This window comes from Anser brachyrhynchus (genome assembly GCF_964034855.1).
Source record: "Anser brachyrhynchus genome assembly, chromosome: 13".
In the NCBI taxonomy this organism is placed as follows: domain Eukaryota; kingdom Metazoa; phylum Chordata; class Aves; order Anseriformes; family Anatidae; genus Anser; species Anser brachyrhynchus.
Genome location: NC_137708.1, coordinates 19,279,641 through 19,297,037, shown reverse-complemented (window position 1 = coordinate 19,297,037; position 17,397 = coordinate 19,279,641). Strand labels below are relative to the sequence as shown.

At 52.6% G+C, this 17,397-nt stretch overlaps 1 protein-coding gene across 3 annotated transcripts in view; it reads left to right on the top strand.

The window, feature by feature from the left end:
- GAB3 (GRB2 associated binding protein 3) overlaps nucleotides 1-17,397 on the top strand; it is a 57,602-nt gene that overhangs the window by 35,023 nt on the left and 5,182 nt on the right. For 2 of the 3 annotated variants that reach the window (XM_080553563.1, XM_080553565.1), the window contains 8 exons: nucleotides 2,313-2,616; nucleotides 7,816-8,032; nucleotides 8,907-9,379; nucleotides 11,835-11,890; nucleotides 12,867-13,122; nucleotides 14,143-14,224; nucleotides 15,702-15,804; nucleotides 17,003-17,116. In XM_080553563.1, coding sequence (XP_080409689.1) covers nucleotides 2,313-2,616; nucleotides 7,816-8,032; nucleotides 8,907-9,379; nucleotides 11,835-11,890; nucleotides 12,867-13,122; nucleotides 14,143-14,224; nucleotides 15,702-15,804; nucleotides 17,003-17,116 — 1,605 coding nt within the window. The remainder of the gene's footprint in view (nucleotides 1-2,312; nucleotides 2,617-7,815; nucleotides 8,033-8,906; nucleotides 9,380-11,834; nucleotides 11,891-12,866; nucleotides 13,123-14,142; nucleotides 14,225-15,701; nucleotides 15,805-17,002; nucleotides 17,117-17,397) is intronic. The other variant, XM_080553564.1, reaches the window with a different exon arrangement.

Sequence of the window (17,397 nt, the reverse complement as noted above, 5' to 3'; positions counted from 1 at the left end):
ATCCCATTAGGCTCATTAAAGTCAAAATGCTGAAGAAATGGGGACAGATGCTGTACTGTCCAGCCTGACCCAGGGACACCCATCTCCTCCTCCCTCACCGTGCTCCCATGCAGGTGATTTCCACCCACTCTCCATCAGGAGCCAAATTTAAGCTGCAGGCCCAGCAGCCTGAGGGCAGTGGCAGTGCCCTGGGGGAGCTCAGGTGGTTCCTGCTGGCTGCTTTAGCAGCCAGCTTCCCTGGAGGGCAAAGGAGATGTTTTTTGGCTTATTCCTCCCGAGGCATTTCTCTTCTTGTTGCCTGGGGTGTGTGTGTGTTAGGGGAGCTGAGCTGTCAGTCCTGGTGCACCAGCAGGGTGTGCATCAGGCACGCATGGTGCTTGGACTGCAGGTGGTGGCATGGCCCTGTCCGAGGCTATGCAATGCAAGATGCCTGCTGGGCTGTGCTCTACTACTGAAATTTGCTACTCGGGGAGCTGTTTTCTCCTTTAAATGCTTCATTTTTGCTTTAATTTCATTTGGGGAGGGTGCGTGTGTCACTTTCTTCCTTGGTTCCTACACAATCCAACTTCTCTGCGAGATCTCGGTGATCTGATGTTGCCTCTAGCTACTTCTAACAGAGACCAAATCACTTTCAAACCTTGACAGGTCGTATAGGTGAGCCTGAATTTTCTTTGTGCAATACTTGGCACCTCACCTCTGCTTTGCATCCGTTCCTGATGCAGCCCTGCTTTGAGAGCCACTCCTGTACATCAGCTGCTGTGTGTTATTCAGCCTTGCAAGAGCTCCCTCTAAAGTACTCCAGTCTCTGGTCCCTCTATGTTATTTATGACTAGCCTATTGCTTTCAAAATAGATTAAGGTACTGCCAGGCCGAGTAGATTCATCTCTAGATAAAATATCAGATGCGTATAGAAAGGCAAAAGCTTTGCACTGTGAGGAAACCTCTGTTAAATGCGGGAAAAAAATAAATCAAACACCTCCTAACAAAGGATTGTTATTTTTTTGTTGGTTGCTTTCACTGTTGCTGTACTCACAGGAACTATCGGTGAAATCTGTAGTGCCTGTACTGAGCCCCAAGTGTCCTGGTGAGGATTTGTACAATGTAGTGACAACATCCTGAAATCAGTTACTTTGCACCAAGGCCAGATGGTTGGATGTCAGTCCAACAACAGCCGCTCTGCAAAAGGAGCACTGTGTTGAACCCAAATGCAAGCTAGTGCCCAGGTTCGTGTCGTGACGAGTCGCTTTGCGGCGAGCACCTGCATAATGCTCAGGCAGGGGGTGGTTGTTAGATGTTTCCTTACTAAACTTTTAACTAATGAAGGCAATTAGAGCATCTAGGGCTCTATGGTGACTGCGGTACCTGGGCATTGTGCGAGCCCCTTTGCCCCCACGAGGCTGCCGTCAGAGCTGGTTTTATCCAATTGCTATTTGTAAGGAGTTTGCTGAAGGGAAGCTCCCAACACCTTGTTTCAACTTTCCTCTGCGGAGCAGAGCTCAGGGTGGATTCCTTCTGGCCCTCGAAGTAAGCGTGCTGGTGACAGCTGTAATCAACACAGGGGCTCTCGTGCTGCTGCTGAACCGGAGCAGCTGCTGGAAGAGCGGAAGATGTTAGTTTTTTCCTAGAAACTTGCGTGTAGCTTAATGAAGTGATGCGGCATCTCGGTCTTCATTTTAGCCTGTGTGGGTTCCATACCTTCAGCGATGTGGGCCCAGGAGATGCCGGTGCTGACAGGGTTTGGTGCAGGTTGCAGCGTCCCTGGAAGCAGTGTCTGGGTAAACAGATGTTGTTCTGCAACGCTGGGGAGGTTCCCGTTTAACTTCTTAGCACTACAGCTCCCTTAGGGTTTGCTCTGGGCTTCCAGAAGTAGCTGGCAGCTCATTAACAGCTTTTTCCTGGCCCTGGAAGCCGAGAGGGAAGCTGTGCGGGTCATCCGGAGGCCTCGCTTTGGGCAGGAGGTGCATGCTGCCAGGTGTTAGCTCACGTGCTGCAGCACATGGTGTGGTCCCAGCTGAAAGGAAAACGTGTTATAATCTCTTCTTGGCTCACCCACAGTACCTAAAGGCAGGTGAAGCATCAGAGCCGTCGCACCATGCTGGCAGGCTGAGGGCGAGAGGAGAGAGAAGCCGTGTTCCCTGTGCTCCCCCAGGTGACAGCCCTTCTCCTCCTCATCCTGCCCCAAATGCAAGCTGAGAGCAAACGCTTCAGGTCCCAGTCCCACAGGCTTATTAAAAAGTGCTAAAAGTCCTAATGCCAAAAAGTGCTGCTGGCTGTGTTGCGAGGCTGACGGGCCCTGTCTGTGCCATCCACAGGCATGGAGGAAGCGCTGGTTCGTGCTGCGCCGAGGCCGCATGAGCGGGAACCCCGACGTGCTGGAGTACTACAGGAACAACCACTCCAAAAAGCCCATCCGCATCATCGACCTCAACGAGTGCGAAGTGCTGAAGCACTCGGGGCCCAACTTCATCAGGAAGGAGTTTCAGAACAATTTTGTCTTCATCGTGAGAACCACCTACCGCACCTTCTACCTGGTGGCCAAAACCGAGGAGGAGATGCAGATCTGGGTGCACAACATCAGCCAGATCTGCAACTTTGGGCATCTGGAAGATGGCACAGGTAGGATCGTGCTCGTCTTGGGGCTTGGGGTTGTCTTGGGGTTGGGGTTTTCCATAGCATTGCTCGGGGCAAAAGGAAACGTGGGGCTTGTTGGGGTGGCAAGGGATGTGGGACTTAACATTTCCTACAGCTCCACGTGGTCCTGAGGTGGTGCACACCCTGCTCTGAAGGTTACTGGGGGTCTGGCTTCTGCGGGGCGGAAATAATAGCTGGCCGCTTGGTCTCACGTCGATGAAGCAATCGCTGCTAGAATAAACAGCAGGTCCTTAATAAGAAAAGGTACTGTTTATGTGAAAAGCTGATTGAGTGTTATCTTCTGGGGTTGTTTATTTCATTACACGGCCCATGTTTATTTAGTTTGGCTTAACGTAAGACACCTGTTCCAGGAAAGAGTTCTGCAAAACTCGCGTTTTCTCAAGCTTTGTTGAACGTGGAACGTGCACAGATCTGGGTGTATGTGCACACATAAATCAACGACAAAAATGCTGAACTATCTTAGCCTATTAATGAGAAGAAAAACAAAGCAAAGGCAGAGGACAGGAGAGCGCTAGGGGTGTGTGTCTAGGCTAAAGCGATGGTCCTCCAGTGCAGCATGAAGGCGGCCTGTTCTGCCAGCCCTACACCTGCAGGCAGTCAGTGGGGTGAGTTTCCTGGAGAGCTTCCAGGAGTTAACCACTCCAAGAGGGATCTAGTCAGTAATTAAAGCCAGGACCCATGTCATCATCAACTTACCTTTCAAATGAGAAAATCAGGCTCAGATAACAGCAATCTGTCTTTCCCTTGACATTTCCAATGGGCAGATACAGCAGCAGTTTCAGAGCTTTGTAGGAAGTGAGTCAGAGCTAAGCCCTTCGCTGTGATAAAAGCCAGCTTGAGAGCAGAAAAGGGTGGTGATGGAGGGACTCAGCCCCGCCAGAGGACTCAAAGGGCAGCAAGATGTTTAGGGGTGTCACAGCATGGCTGGGTGGTCTATCCTGCCATGGTCTGTGTGCTGCTGCGCTCCCACTGCTACATGGGCATACCGTTACCTGGTAGAGAGGAAGCAAAAGGCCGTGAGATGTTTGGTTTTAACGTATCCCAGTTCCCCGCTTTCTTTAATCATCTTTTCAGTAGTTTATTCTGAGGGGAAATGGGAGTGGAAGAGCTCTGCAGTGTTCCTGTTATAAATCTGATGTCTGCTGTTTTCACGTTTGCTCTAGAGAGCACCAGGAAAACTTGCTGGCGTGTTCTTGTGCCAGTACACGCTGCCCATGGGTATAGCTTGAAAAGTCGAGCTGGTAGCTTTGGGAGATGGCAGTCAGTAGTCCATAGGAGTCTGGGGTAATTAGGGACCGTTCAGTAACCCACTTCCTGCTGGTCTGCCCTTGCTGAAACGGAGATGTCGCTCTTGTGTTGCTGCTCCTGCTGCGGTGCTGCGTCGGATATAGCTTTACCAATTAGCCTGAAATGAAGGTAAGTCTTCCCTCGCAAAACAAAGAAACCAAATGTATTTCTTTGTGTTTCCAATGTACGTGTAGACTTCTGGCACTGCATTGAGGATGTGCGCAGGGAGGTGTGATTTGAGGCAGAGGAGCCAAGGCTGTCCCCAGGAAAGATGCATTATTACTAGAAACCTCTGTTATACTGGTCGAGAGTAGCGTTGCTTGTATGTGGGCAGCACTGGCAGTATCCCACGGGTGTTTCCCAGCCAAGACCACCAGTGTAGATGCTGATGGATGAGAAGTGACAGCTCTTGCTGTGGCGGGCTGAAGAGCTGACATCCCAGCTTTCTGCTCTGTTCCTCGAGGCAAATATCCCCCACAGTGCAGAGCATTTGTCTTGGTTCAGCGTAAAGTCTGGCATCTGAGCCTGCAGTCTGCATCGCAGGCAGTGTAAGCTAAGCTTCCAGGCATACACTTGCTACATCTCTCCTGGCAAATAACACCTCCTATTTATCCTGCAGCTCCTGCCAGTGTGGTCCGGTCTGGTGTGGATTCGGGTCAGGCTGCAGGGCATGTTCAGCTCCTATTCCTACCCTCTGATTTCAGTCTGCACAGTTGCACAGGTTGCACGGCATGTTTCAAATACTGATAAACTGCTTCAGCTTTCTGGAAGCACAGAAATCCCCCAAGAGGTTGGAGGTTTAAACAAATTACTCCCAAAAATTAGCATAAGAAAAGCTCTATTAAATGCAATACGCTTTTTTAACGTGAACGCCACCGTTACAACAAGTCACAGTCCCTGCAATGAATCACCACAAGGAAGACACACGCAGAGCAGGAAATCTTACCAAGCTGCTCCGGGTTGAGATGACTCTCACAGCCGATACTACAGTGGGAAATCAATCGCTCACAATCCTGGCATCTCTCTGAAAATTCACTGCAGCTTTGAGGCCAAACCCCGAACTAATGAACCCCCAGACTGATGCTCTGTGGGCACAGACAGCGTGGTCGTGGCTCTGTGCCGTGACTCAGCCCCGGACGGCCACGACGAAGCCAGACTCACAGCCAGATCCTCCTCACCGGAGGCCTCGGGTTTGACATTTAAGCAGCCAAGGCTAGCTCAGAGCTGGCCCCGTCAGGACAACGTTTTAGTCAACAGGAGGGGCCGGCTGGCCGGCGGAGGGGAAGCGGTGCGAGCTCCAGCAGATGTCAGGAAGCACCTGGGCGGGCGGCAGGCGGGACGGGCTGGCCACCAGCCACCCTCGCCCCATGGCACTCGGCTGCCACAAGGAACCGTGCCCATGGCTGTGCTGAAGGCAGCAGCGTGGGGCTGGCACCCCCAGGGAGTTGCTGGGGGAGGAAGAGCCCCCCTGCATGTTTTGGGGTGAGGCGAGGTGGCCAGGGGACTCTGGCTACAGTTCATCGCGTATGCAGATTGAAAGTGTGATGGGCACAACACGGGACAGCAGCCCGTGATGAGAGAACACCTGAGCCTGATTCATTAGGAAGCCTTACTTACCAAGCCTGTAGCTGTACACAAAATGCTCCCCCAGGCCGTGCCTTGGCAGGCAGCTCCTAAGCTGAAGAGGAACCTTTGGTCTTGGGTTCCCTCTTGGTCTCCTCCCCGGGCTCCAGGTGTCGCTCCGCATCCCGTGTAAACGCCTTGCTCCCTCCCCATGCAGCCCCTACTGATCCCCGCCGATCTCCATCGCCCCGCTGTACCTCCACCTTCTCCCACAGCACGATGGAGCCTGACGCCCAGGATGTCACCGCTGTCACCTGAAGCAACCAGTCACCCATGGTCCCTCCTGGCTGCAGGAGGTTGGACAGGAGCCTTCTGCTCCTGCACTCCATCCACCTCTCCCTCACCTCCCCACGGCTCTGGTCACTCCTGCTTGCACCCATCCTGGGACTTTCTCCCTTCCTGCTCCTTTCTGATGGTTTCTTTGCTGCTTTTAATGCCTTTTTTTCTTTTTAAACCTTGATGAGAAGTGGTTTGACACCCCAGGAGCTCGCTGCAGCCACCCTGAGGACACCTCTGGCAGCCAGGGCAGCGTGCTGGGACGCGGGGAGCCAGGAGCCCCGTTCCCTGCAGGGACCCCGCTCTCCCCGCAGAGATGCTTCCCCTTGGGGTCTCCCCTTCATGTCCCCGCTGTGCTCCCACACAAAGCAGCAGGCCTGCTGGTGGCAGCGCCCAGCCCTTGTGTGGGAGTCAGGGGAAGTGTGAGGGCTCCTCCCAGCCCTCCTCGGGAGGAAATCCCTCTCTGCGCTCCTCAAGGCTGCTCTTTCATGTCAGCCTCTGGCAGCGTTTCTACCTCCCTGCAGCCCGGTGGGGTGGGGGCGAGCTGCAAGCAGGGACCCCCGCTTTCACCGTGTCCACTGTGCCGTTGCACAAGGACAGTTTTGGGGCTGGGGTCTGTAGCAGGAGGGAGAAGCCGCCTGTTTTTCCAAGACCTACATTGACGGGGAAAGTTGATGGGGCATCCTCCATGGTGAGTCTTCCCGTCAATGCAGGGCAGAGATTTTGGGGCTAGTACCCACCAAAACAGCTATTTTGCCAGCTGAAGCTGTGCTCAGCCTTGCTGGCAAAGGGGAGGACAGAGGGAGAGAGGCACAGAACCTATTCTCTGCCTGCTCTCCCTTGAAAATGGGCATGCATAATTCATTCTCCCCAGCTGCCGCCGCAGTACGACTTTAATGCTCGCTGATTCGGTTACCAGCAGAGCTGGCAGGGATGGGGATGGCCTGCCAGGAGCTGGCTCTGGGTAGCCACGTCCCCAAAGGCCAGAAAAGGGCAGCCACGGCGAGCAGGAGGGACGGGGACGGTGCAGACCTGCCATGTGTTGTGCAGCCCGCAGCCCTTCCTGATGGGATAATCTGAGGCTAAACCCTGCGAGTAGCAGATGGAGCTCAGGCCTGCTCAGTCTCTGTGTTAGTAATCCACAATGTCATTTATTTTTCTTGTGCATGGTGTTGGTTTTTTTATTTCTTTAAATACATGGTCAGATGGTGATGTTCACATGCTTGCTGAGGTCTCTGTGGAGTTAGCCTAGTGCGTATTTGATCGCCCTCAGCTTGCAAGCCAGCTCCGAGTCCAAGCTCTGCAGGCCGAGCTAGTGCCTGAGCCAGCAGGATGGAAAAGAGAAGTTATTTTTCAGCTGGGAAGGCTTCAGCCGCCAGCCCCGCTTCACAAGTGTGAAAGCCTGGAAAAGCTGCTCCCTTCAGATGATCGCTGGGGCAAAGAGGGCTGCTGAAGTCCTGCTGCTCCAAGCACCTGCTGAAAATTAAGCAAACGCTTTGCTGAATAAGCTCGAGTTGAAGCATGTGTGCGAGTGCTTTGCAACCTGGGGTTTGCTGCAATACTGCAAATCCAAGCTAGCAGGAGGAAACAGCTGGTAGAGAAGGAAGGAGATGGCTCCCCCTGCTTGAAAGGGACGAGCCACGGGGTAGGGCGAGGAAGAATTCGGCCTTTTTCCTGTTTCTTTTGGCTTAGAGGGGGAAGGAGCTGGGGTGAAGCCTGCTGTAGCTGATGTGGAGGTGTAGTGTCACTGGAGGGGTGGGTTCCTTGCTGGTGATGTTGCCTTCCCCATACACTCGGGGGCTGAGGAGTGACCACAACAGCCAAGTGCGGTGCAGTCACTGAGGACTGGGTTGACCTGCTGGGGACCTCGCATCTCACCTTGTGGCACAGGATCTGGCCCACAAATCCACGCTCCCCGCGATGCATTGTCACCTCGCCCCACTGCGGCTCAGCCGGGGCCATCGCTTCTCCTTGCAGGTTCGGTGGAGAGCCTGTCCCACACCACCTCGTCCCCGCAGCCCTCACCAGCCGCCTCCACCCACGCCTCCCGCATCGCCGATCCCTCCTTCTCGGTCGACCACGCCGCTGCCGACGCTTCTGCCGCAGAGGAGACCCCCAGTGAGTCGGAGTCGGTCTTCCTCCCCGACTACCTCTTCCTCTCCAACTGCGAGTCGGGCAAGCTCAGCCACACCAGGTAACTCCGGGGTCCACCACACACATCGGGCTGCAGCCACCTCTGCGTGCCCCTGGGAAACTGGGGCAAACTGGTCCTTGAGTCCTGCAGCTCCTGAGCCCGATGGGACCATCAGAAATGCAGTTCTCAAGGGGGCTTTCTGTAGTGGAGGTGAGCAGTCAAGCGTCAGCTGTTGGTCCTGGCCCATGCAGTCTCCCTCCAGGTGCTCTTTCTGCCTGCTGCTGCCCCAGGTGCCCTACAAAGTGCCCCGTGCTCAGCTCGGGGGGACCCTCCCTGGCCACAGGGAAGGGACAGATCTGGGCTCAGACTGTGCTTTTTGTCACACGCTGTCACTCAGGAGGAAAGAATGGGTGAAGCCTCAGCAGGACAATGCTCGTGCTCCTCCCCTTCCTTCTCTGAAATTCCCCCTGGTTTTTAACCTGGGTTCCTGCAGCACAACAGATGCCTCGCTGGGCGAGCACGCAGCTTTGGGAGCCACTTCTCCACTTGCCTGGTAACCAGACAGGGGGAAATAGAGGTTGTAGCAAATGCTGCAGTGTGGAGGTTGAAATTTGAGGCATGGTGGTGCAAGGGCTCCTCACGCTGAGGGCTCAGCCTTACAGGGCTGGAAGCCCTGGGCTGGTGGAGGAGCATCACTGCTGGCCACGCTCCCTTGGGGGTGAGGACAGGGCCCGTACAGTGCCCTGAGGGTGTGCAGGGCCAAGTACCGGCAGAAAGGAAACCATGAAGTGGTCAGTGGGCATTTTCCAAGCTGGGAGTGAAAAGCAGCCCAAGGAGCTGCTCCCAGCAGGTTATACCCCTCAAGCCCCACACGCTCACCTGGTTGCAACCAGGAGAAAAGGCAAGCACCAGCCCTGCTCTCTGCCCTGTGCAGGTGTGACAGCTGGTCCAACTCGGACAGATCCCTGGAGCAGACCTCATCGGACGACGTGTTTGTCGACTCGCTGCAGTCCCAGCCCTTGCTGTACCTCGTGCAGCCCTGCAGCGCCGTGCACCAGGATGCGGCCCTGCTGGCAAACCCTGGCGCTGTGCCCAGGAGCACTGACGTGAGCGGGACGCCCAGTGACTTTTCCTCCTCCTCTCCGCTGCTGGGGACACCGCTGACGCCAACCTTTCAGATTGACCAGAGCCAAAGTGCGCTGCCCTACGGCGTGAGCCAGCTGGATGTGCTCTCCAACACGCCCCCCCCGCGGCCCCCCAAGCCCACCCACTTCTCGGACAGGCGAGGGGACGAGGCGGGCAGCGGGGCGCTGCAGAACGGCCATGCGGGGACCTGCCGGGCTCCAGTGGCGCTGGTGCCCAGGAGGATCTCCCTGTCCAGCCTGGACAACGTGAGGAACTGGAAAGGTGAGCGTGTCTCGGAGGTGGTGGCACTGGGATGGATGGGAGGGTGCCCACTGCCTGCTCTCCTGCTGTGATGCTTCATGTCAGCCTCAAAATGGTGTGAGTAGGGTTTAGACCTGTCCAAGTAGGGTTTAGACCTGTCCATCGCTTGCATTCAGCTCCTGCCCCTCTGTTTCTGAAGGTCAAAGCGTGGGCTTGCCCAGGGGAAGTGCCTTTGTGGTTCCACACACTGAGTCCTCTCCGTAACAGCAGTATTTCTTTTCTCATGCTTAAAGGACAGGACGCCAGGGAGATGCTGGGGATGGGATGTAATCCTGGGTGAACTGGGGACTCGGTGTCCTTCAGCAAATCCCCCTCTGTCCTTGCATTTCCTCCTGGCTAGCCTGGAAACCTGCTGCAGAGGGAGATGGCTGCAAAGCAAGCCCTGCTCCCAGCTGGGGTGCCTTTTTTGTTCTTGAAAACCATCTCAAACCAAATAATGGTTGAAAACCAGGAACATCCAGGTGACAAAATCCAGTGTACACAGTAGATGTGAGTTTTATTTTGTGGAGCCGCAGAACAGAGGGAAGCAGCTGGCTGGAAAGGATCAAATAGTTTGCAGTGACGTATCATTTTTGATGAGGAGACAAGGCAGGGTTTTATGGATGAGCATCCTTCAGGCCCCTGTAGTCTGAATGAGCTCTCAGTGTCTGGGGCCGTTAGATCTCGCCCTTAGAGCTCAGGCACCAGAGCAAGGAGAGCTCTGCCCAGGCTGTTTATCAGTGTACAAACAATTCTTGGAAGGTTTCTGCAGAAACACCCATCGGTGGAAATGCTCTTCTTCATTATCAGTTACGCCTGTTTGCTCCCTGAAAAACACTGCTTTTGGTTCCACGTATATGCTGCTCCAGCACTGCTGGCACACGTGAGATGGTTAATGTTTCTCCATCCCAATTTACACCAAAAGGTTCTTAAGAGGATTAAGTGTCCAAATGTCATGTTCTGCTGCTGTGCTGCAAGGTTATCTCTGCCTGACAGGGGGCAGCAATGAATTAATAAGTGCTGCTGTTTTTTTTTTCTTCCCCCAAGTGCAGCTGAAACTATTTGAAAGGTTAAACTCTGAATTAAAATATGCTTCACAAAGGACGGTCTGAAAAAGAAATAGGGAGAAAGCAGCTGCTGCTCGTGGGCTCCTGGAGTGAGCCCACTTGAGTTTAGTTCATTTTTTTTGCCCTTAGCAATGTGTAAAAGCTGAACAGCTGTGAATGAACCTGCTGCAAAGGTAGTATGGGCTGGTAAAGCACCTGTACCCTGGCACCTACCAGTGTGCCTGACTGCTTTTGTGCCAGAATAAGGAACTATATCCATCCCAGGACAGCGCCTGCCCACCCCAATGCATGTGCACCCTCACCAGCAGCGCTGCTTCCTTCTCCTTGGCACTTCTGCGCCGAGCCCTGAGCTGCAGTGCAGCACGGACATCTCCCCAGCCACAGCAGGGTGCAGGGCTCGCCGTGCTCCTACCTGGGGGCCGAGAGCACAGAAAAGCACTTTCCTGATCAGAAAGTCATTTTCCAGAAAAGGATGGTAGTTGTAAGCACGGGTAGAAATGTATGTAACCGGACACGTCTGTGTGTGTGCTTGTATACATGCCCATGTGGTAGGAGTGACAGCAGTTCTGTTTCCTCCAATTTCCCCAGTTCCTTTTTTCTGCCCTACTTGAAAACAAACTGTAACAGCCTTCCATTATTTACTGTAAAATCAGACAAAAAACCTTCCAGCAGCTACCACTGCTGATCTAGATATTGAATGCCATTTTTCAATTTTTGTTGCCTTTTCCTTCAAAAAACAAGTTGACCTACACCAAGAGGAGGCCAGCCTGCACAAGGGGACCTTCCCTCTGACGGTTTGTCCCCCAGCAGCTCGAGCCACGTGCATCATGTCAGCATTTCTGGGTGGCAAAGAGAAGAATTTCTCCCCTCCATTAGACTTGCTCGTGCACCCTTGCTAGAACAACATGCGTTTCCCAGGCACCCCACATCCTAGGCACCCAAATGCTTTCCAAACAGCAAAATAACCTTCCCTACGTCCCTTTGGTATAATTCCTTATCTGAGAGATGGGAAACAGAGGGACTAGAGCAGATATTGGGTTCAGATGTTAGTCTGCTTGGTTGCTTGCTCTCTGCACCACACCAGTCTTTCCCCCCACCTGCTTGTGACTATGGGAAGCCTCAGTTACAGCAGGGTTACACGAGTATGTTCCTTGGCTTCATCATACTTAAAATAGCCGAAATTGCTCTTGAAACGCTACCAAGTTGGTTCTGGTCTTGTGTGTCATTGGATTTCCTCATTTAGGGTAAATACCAGGAGTTTGGGAATCTGTGTAACTCTCTAGTTAGTTTAGAGCCATGTGTTTTACTCCAGCATTATTGCCGTCAGGTTGGACTACCTTGCATGTTTTTAATTGCTTTTTTCTGTGCAGCAGACATGGAAGGCAGTTCTTTAAGAAGTCGGGACAAGAGGCTTAGCTTGAATTTGGTAAGTACTCTGCTTGCATAAACTTAAAGACTGATGCATGCAGGCTTCAGAAAGTGAGTCATTTCACATTCTGGTAGTCAGTCATCTGCTGGACTCAGCAAAAAAAAAATATTTAAAAGTAGGAAGAAGCAGCCCTTGGCTTCAGACAACTTCTGTGTTGCTTCTTTGTGGCCATGGGAAGAGGGAGGCCACAACATGGAGCCCCTGATTTTAAAGCAGACAAAGCCAGGTCTGCTGTGAAGGACTCCAGTAACCTCAAGAATGAAGCTCTTGACCACAAGCACCTGAGAAAGCGACTTCCCTCTTGGGGAAAAAAGAGGTTTAAAGAAGCCTATTGCTTCCTGATCCCGAGGGATATCTCCTCTTCAGTATGTAGGAAAGGCTGTGATTGAAGCCCCTGTGATTCAGCACTCTGTCAGCCCAAAGCTCCTGGCCCAGCTTGGACAGATGTGGGTTACGTGTGGCACCACCAGGCATCACACAGCCAGCCTGCTGTCTGGCATCGAGCGCTGCTTTCTTTGTGGGAGCTCCTTTGCTGCTTGTATGCAAGCCCTGGTGGTGTGCAGCTTGTGTTCCTCTCCCCTGGAAGCTTGCAGGGTTGGTGATCAACCTTTAGTGTTTATTTTCAGCTATCAGAGGTAACTTCTATGTCTGTATCTCTGCTCTCTCGGCTTCTACATGTGCAAAAATCCAGTTGTTTTCCTTTCAGAAGTTTTTTGTATGAAAGGACTTCCTTCATTCTGTAGGTCAGAATTGCTGCTGGGAGAAGCAAACCTACTTAAGTCACCCCTAAGTTTGGTCCTAGTGTCCAGCAGCAAGTTGCTGAGCTCCTCCCAAGCTGGCATAAGCACCCAAACCGAGTGTGTCTCCTGTCCTTGCGTGTCATGGCAAGGTCTCAGCAGGACTTCCCAAGCTGCTCGGGGCGAGCTGTTTGTTTACCACCGTTTCTTTCTCCTTTCCTCCCTTGCCGCCGAAGCCCTGCCGGTTCTCCCCGCTCTACTCGACGGCCGCGGATGGCGCGGAGGACAGCTACGTGCCCATGCGCCCCAGCACCTCTCCCTCGGCGCCCGGCTCCGACTGCTCGCCTGATGGCTACATCCCCATGAGCCCCAGCTCGGCCACCTTCACCTTCCCCGTCGTCAGCACTGAAAAACTCACCAGCCCCTTACCCGAGCTGCCCTCCGACCTGGAGCCACCTCCGGTGAACCGAGACCTCAAGCCTCGCAGGAAATGTAAGGCCAGACCTAAAGAGCAACTGGGATGCGGGTGGCCTTGGCACGTTTCAAGGCTTTTTCCATCTATAGAAGGGGCTGAATCCCTGTGTAGGAGCCTTGAGTACTGTGGCGTAGCAGGGTGCATCCATGGGGCTGCTTGCAAGCAGAGGAAAAGCATCTGTGCCCGCTTCTGCAGCAGCCACGTCAGCATGGGGCAGGAGCGGGGACCCACTTGTAGCAAGGCAGGAGGCTAACGCCTGCGTGCTGCTGCCTCACCAGCTCCCTGGCCTCCCAGGAATGGGGCATCCAAACACTCGAATCCTCCACTTCATGTGTGGGCTGTTGGTTAAACCTCTGCTTGGTGGGTGCAGCTGTCTTGGTTTCATCAGGAATTTCCTGCAGATAACTGTTACTTTCCATTCCAGCTTCTCATAGCACTTCCAAAATTTGGGTTGATGATATACTGGTGACAAAATATGGCTGTGCAGAAAAAAAATTGCCAAAGCCTAGCCTATGGTAAAGCTGTTTGGGCTACGGAGCCACAGGGGCACTCAGAAATGGGTTGAGGAAATGCTACGTGAAGCTGGGGGAGAAATGCAGAGCACTGCCAGCAAGCAAAGCAAGCTCAGGTCCTTGCTTAGAGGGTTTTGAGAACTGAAAGGAAAACATACGGAGGTGCGAGGAGAGATCTCCATGTGTAGGACCTTTGGGTTTAGGAGAGAGCCCAAAGCCGTGACCTGAAGGCTGAACTGTCCATTGCAGGCAGCATGTGCTGGGCTGCTCTGAGGCAAGGGTCAGACGTGGATCTTGCAGGGCGTTTGCTCTCCTAGTGCCCGATGTATTTATCCTGTTGGTTTTGAGTAAATGAGGGACTTTGCTTTCCAGCACTGACTGAAGTGGTCATCTGTTACTGACTTCTATCTCGGTTATATCAGTTACAGTCTGTGAAATACTCTATTTCTTGCATTTTTCTAATCCATTCATGCTTTTCTTGAGCCCTGCTTTTGCAAATGTCGTTCCTTTTGTGTCTCCCTGCAGCACGGCCACCTCCTCTGGACTTGAGGAATCTCTCCACAATCCGTGAGCACGCTGCCGTGACCAGGATGTGGACCGTGCCTTAGTAAGTCGCCATGAAATCCACTGTTGCAATCTTTCAAGCATTAACACTGTGGGATGGAGTTAAAAGTAACTTATCACATGCCACGAGATGTAGCTTCCTGGCGAAGTCCACATACCAAAATTCCCCAGGGCTCCTTCCAGCATCCCCCAGGCTTTTGCTGTCTCTAAAAAGCAAGGCTCCCTTTCGAGACTGGCAGCTCCAGTGAGTTGAGCATCACCCAGTGCTGTCAGGAGGGATGTGTTTTGGGTATCTTGCAAATTAGGGTTTGCAGGAAACTCGGTCTCTTGTGAAGGTTCCTTTGGGAAAGGCCAGAGCTAGTCTGCTCTGGTGTGGCTGCTGTGGTGGCTGAAAGCTTCACATGCCTCAATTATCTGTTTTTTTTCTGGAGTGATAGCATCATTTTTGTTTCTGAAAACTGAGATAGAAGAGAACTAGTTAAGATCAAGATCTGCCTGACTTGTAGCCTGGGTGCAGGCTTCTGCGCTGCCACGTGGAAACTGAGGTTTGATCCGCTGGTGTGACCTTGTGTCCCTGGAAGCGAGCTGTGGGGAAAAACAAACACTTTTGTTCACACAGGCAGTGCGAACGGGTGGTGCTGTCGGGCTCCAGCTGCACAGAGATTCAACTTGAGGGAGCTCGAGAGGAGGGGAGGACACAGTGAGATGCTTGGGGGAAAGCTCAGTGGCTGCAGAGCCCTCTCCCAGCCCATCCTTTGCGAACCAGTTAACCCCACGGGCTGCCTGTGAGGGCAACCCAGCAGCCTGCCTCCCCAGCAGCTCTGCCAGAGCGCCGCGGTTAATTAGTGCTGAGTCCTGAAGGATAACGAGCTTGGGGGGAGTTTGCATGTTTCGCATTAACAAAACTAAAAAAGCAGGCTGCCCGGAACTAATAAAGCAGAAGGACTTACGCCGTTCATGCTGCACCAAGTAGCCACCCAGTTTCCTAATAACTAACCCCCCTGTGCCAGCCTGCAATCGTTCACTCATGGTACATCTCTGACAGCTCTGAGAGTGGAAAAGATTTCCTCGAACAAGGGCCGAGCTGCAGCCATCTTCACGGCACAGACAGCCTGTGTTTACACAGGTTTTGGAGCCAGCCAGCTCCTCTGTGTGCCCCTCCAGTAGCTGTTTAATTCGTGTCAGCCTCCAAAAAGGGAGTGCCCCCGCAGCTAGCTGCCCCAGCGGCACTTGTTACCCTAATGAGTGCTGTCTGTGCCCTTGCTGGAGAACGGCTCCAACATTTTATGCTTTCTGTCATACCAGAGATGGCAAACTTTTATAAATCCTCCCCCAAAATAAAAAGACACTTGGAGGAATGTAACACTTTCTGGAACTAAGGAATGTTTTTGGACATCCTCTCCATAAAGGCTGCAGCGTTAGTGTGAGTTTATTCCCCATATGGACTGTGTCAGGCTTTGGCTTCATTTCAGAGCATCTGTAAGATGCTTCCTTAACCTCTCCTGTGTTTTTCTTCATAGCAATCGAATGAGCTTTATCTCACCAGAAAGAGACGGTATTAATTCAGCAAGAATATTTGCCAATTCAGTTTCCGGAGAAGAGGAAGAAAGTTACATTCATATGGTAATCTTCATTTTCACACAGCCATCCTTTGCTTTATTCTGCTCTGTCACATTGATGGAGAATGCAGAAGTTTGTTTTCTAAGAAAAAATGTCGAGGAGGTTTGTCCTTTGCCTTCTGTTTGAACAAAAAATGATGAAATGGTTTTAAACCCAAGACAGTGGGACCAATTTACAGAGAGATAAGGGGAGCCCTTCTTCTGCTCCGCAGAACTCAGCTGTTCGCCCACGAATGTTGCTGAGCAGTTCCAAGAGAGCACAGGGATCAGCCATATTTACATGAGAACTCATTAAGGCGAAGGCAACTGAAATCTTTTCACCTTTCAGAAGTGTGCCCTGCAGAAATCTCCTAGGAAATGACAGAAAGCCGTTAGCGCACTTCCTAAAGAAACACACCAAATATTGTGCAGAAACAGAACACCCATTGCAGTCTCCTATTGCTTCTGCTTTGGCTGGTGGCACTAACCCCACTTCCCATCCCACGAGAGAAGAACATCTGGCTTTGTGGCTTCCTTTTCTTCATTCACTCTCTAGCCATATCTTGCAAAAGACCAGAACCTGGGTTTCCTTTGAGTTTTAGGTGGAAATTGGCTCAGATCAAGAGATTTGAGATTCACGTCTGCCAATCTGGCTCCAGAGCCGAAGCCCCGCAGCAGTGGCCATACAAATGCATTGCGAAACTGACCACAGCCTCCTTAAACAATCGTCCCAAATTTCAACCCACACCGTTCCCAGACCAAAATCTGCTTGGTAGGGCAGTTCCAGTTGTAACTACTCCCCGTTTGATTTTCCGGTCAATGAAAACCTTCCACATGCTTGTGGTCACTTTGATTTCCCTGGCACTAGATGTGGACAGATACCACCACGATGGCTCAGCTGGCACCCCTGTGAACCTGAGCCTTCCAGGGTTCGGGGCGAGAAGCTGGGCTCCTGCCTGAGGATATTGGCTAAATCAGAATGAGACTCAGCACGGTTTGCTGGTTTTGCCATAATGACCAGGAGAAAAAGGCACTCTCCATTTCCTTGTGGTACCCTCCAGCTAGTCAGCGTTACCCTGCGGGTCATCACCAAAGGCTGTCCTGTGGGTGCTGGCCGGCCTCACTCGCGCGCTGCCGGGAGAGCCTCCTGCTCCCGGTGCCGTCCTGCTTCCTCCTGGGATCGTGTTCTAAGAGCATTAAAAGTTTCTCTTCTTTCCTGACAGGAACACAGACAGGCAACATCTCCATACAGTGGTGCTTTTCCATGGACAAGGAAATCTAACCTTGATTACTTAGCATTGGATTTTAATTCTGCTTCCCCATCCCCTGTACAGAAGGTATGAGTCCCCTGTGAAAAAAAACAAACCTCCTCTCTTTGTGTCTGCTGGGAGGAAAAGACCCAGAACCATGCTCTGTTAGGTACCAGTCCTGTTTCCAGTGGCAAGATTAACCCCATAAAAGCAGAATTAGGGTGATGGCAAGGTGTCCTTAGCTTGCCTTGTAGGGCTGCCGTTAATTTGAGCTCAGCAGAGGGCAGGAGGCTCCACTGGGACATGCAGTAGAGGGGCATGTAGGTGAGCTTGTTGGTGCTTGCAGGATCTCGGCATGCTCTTCCGTT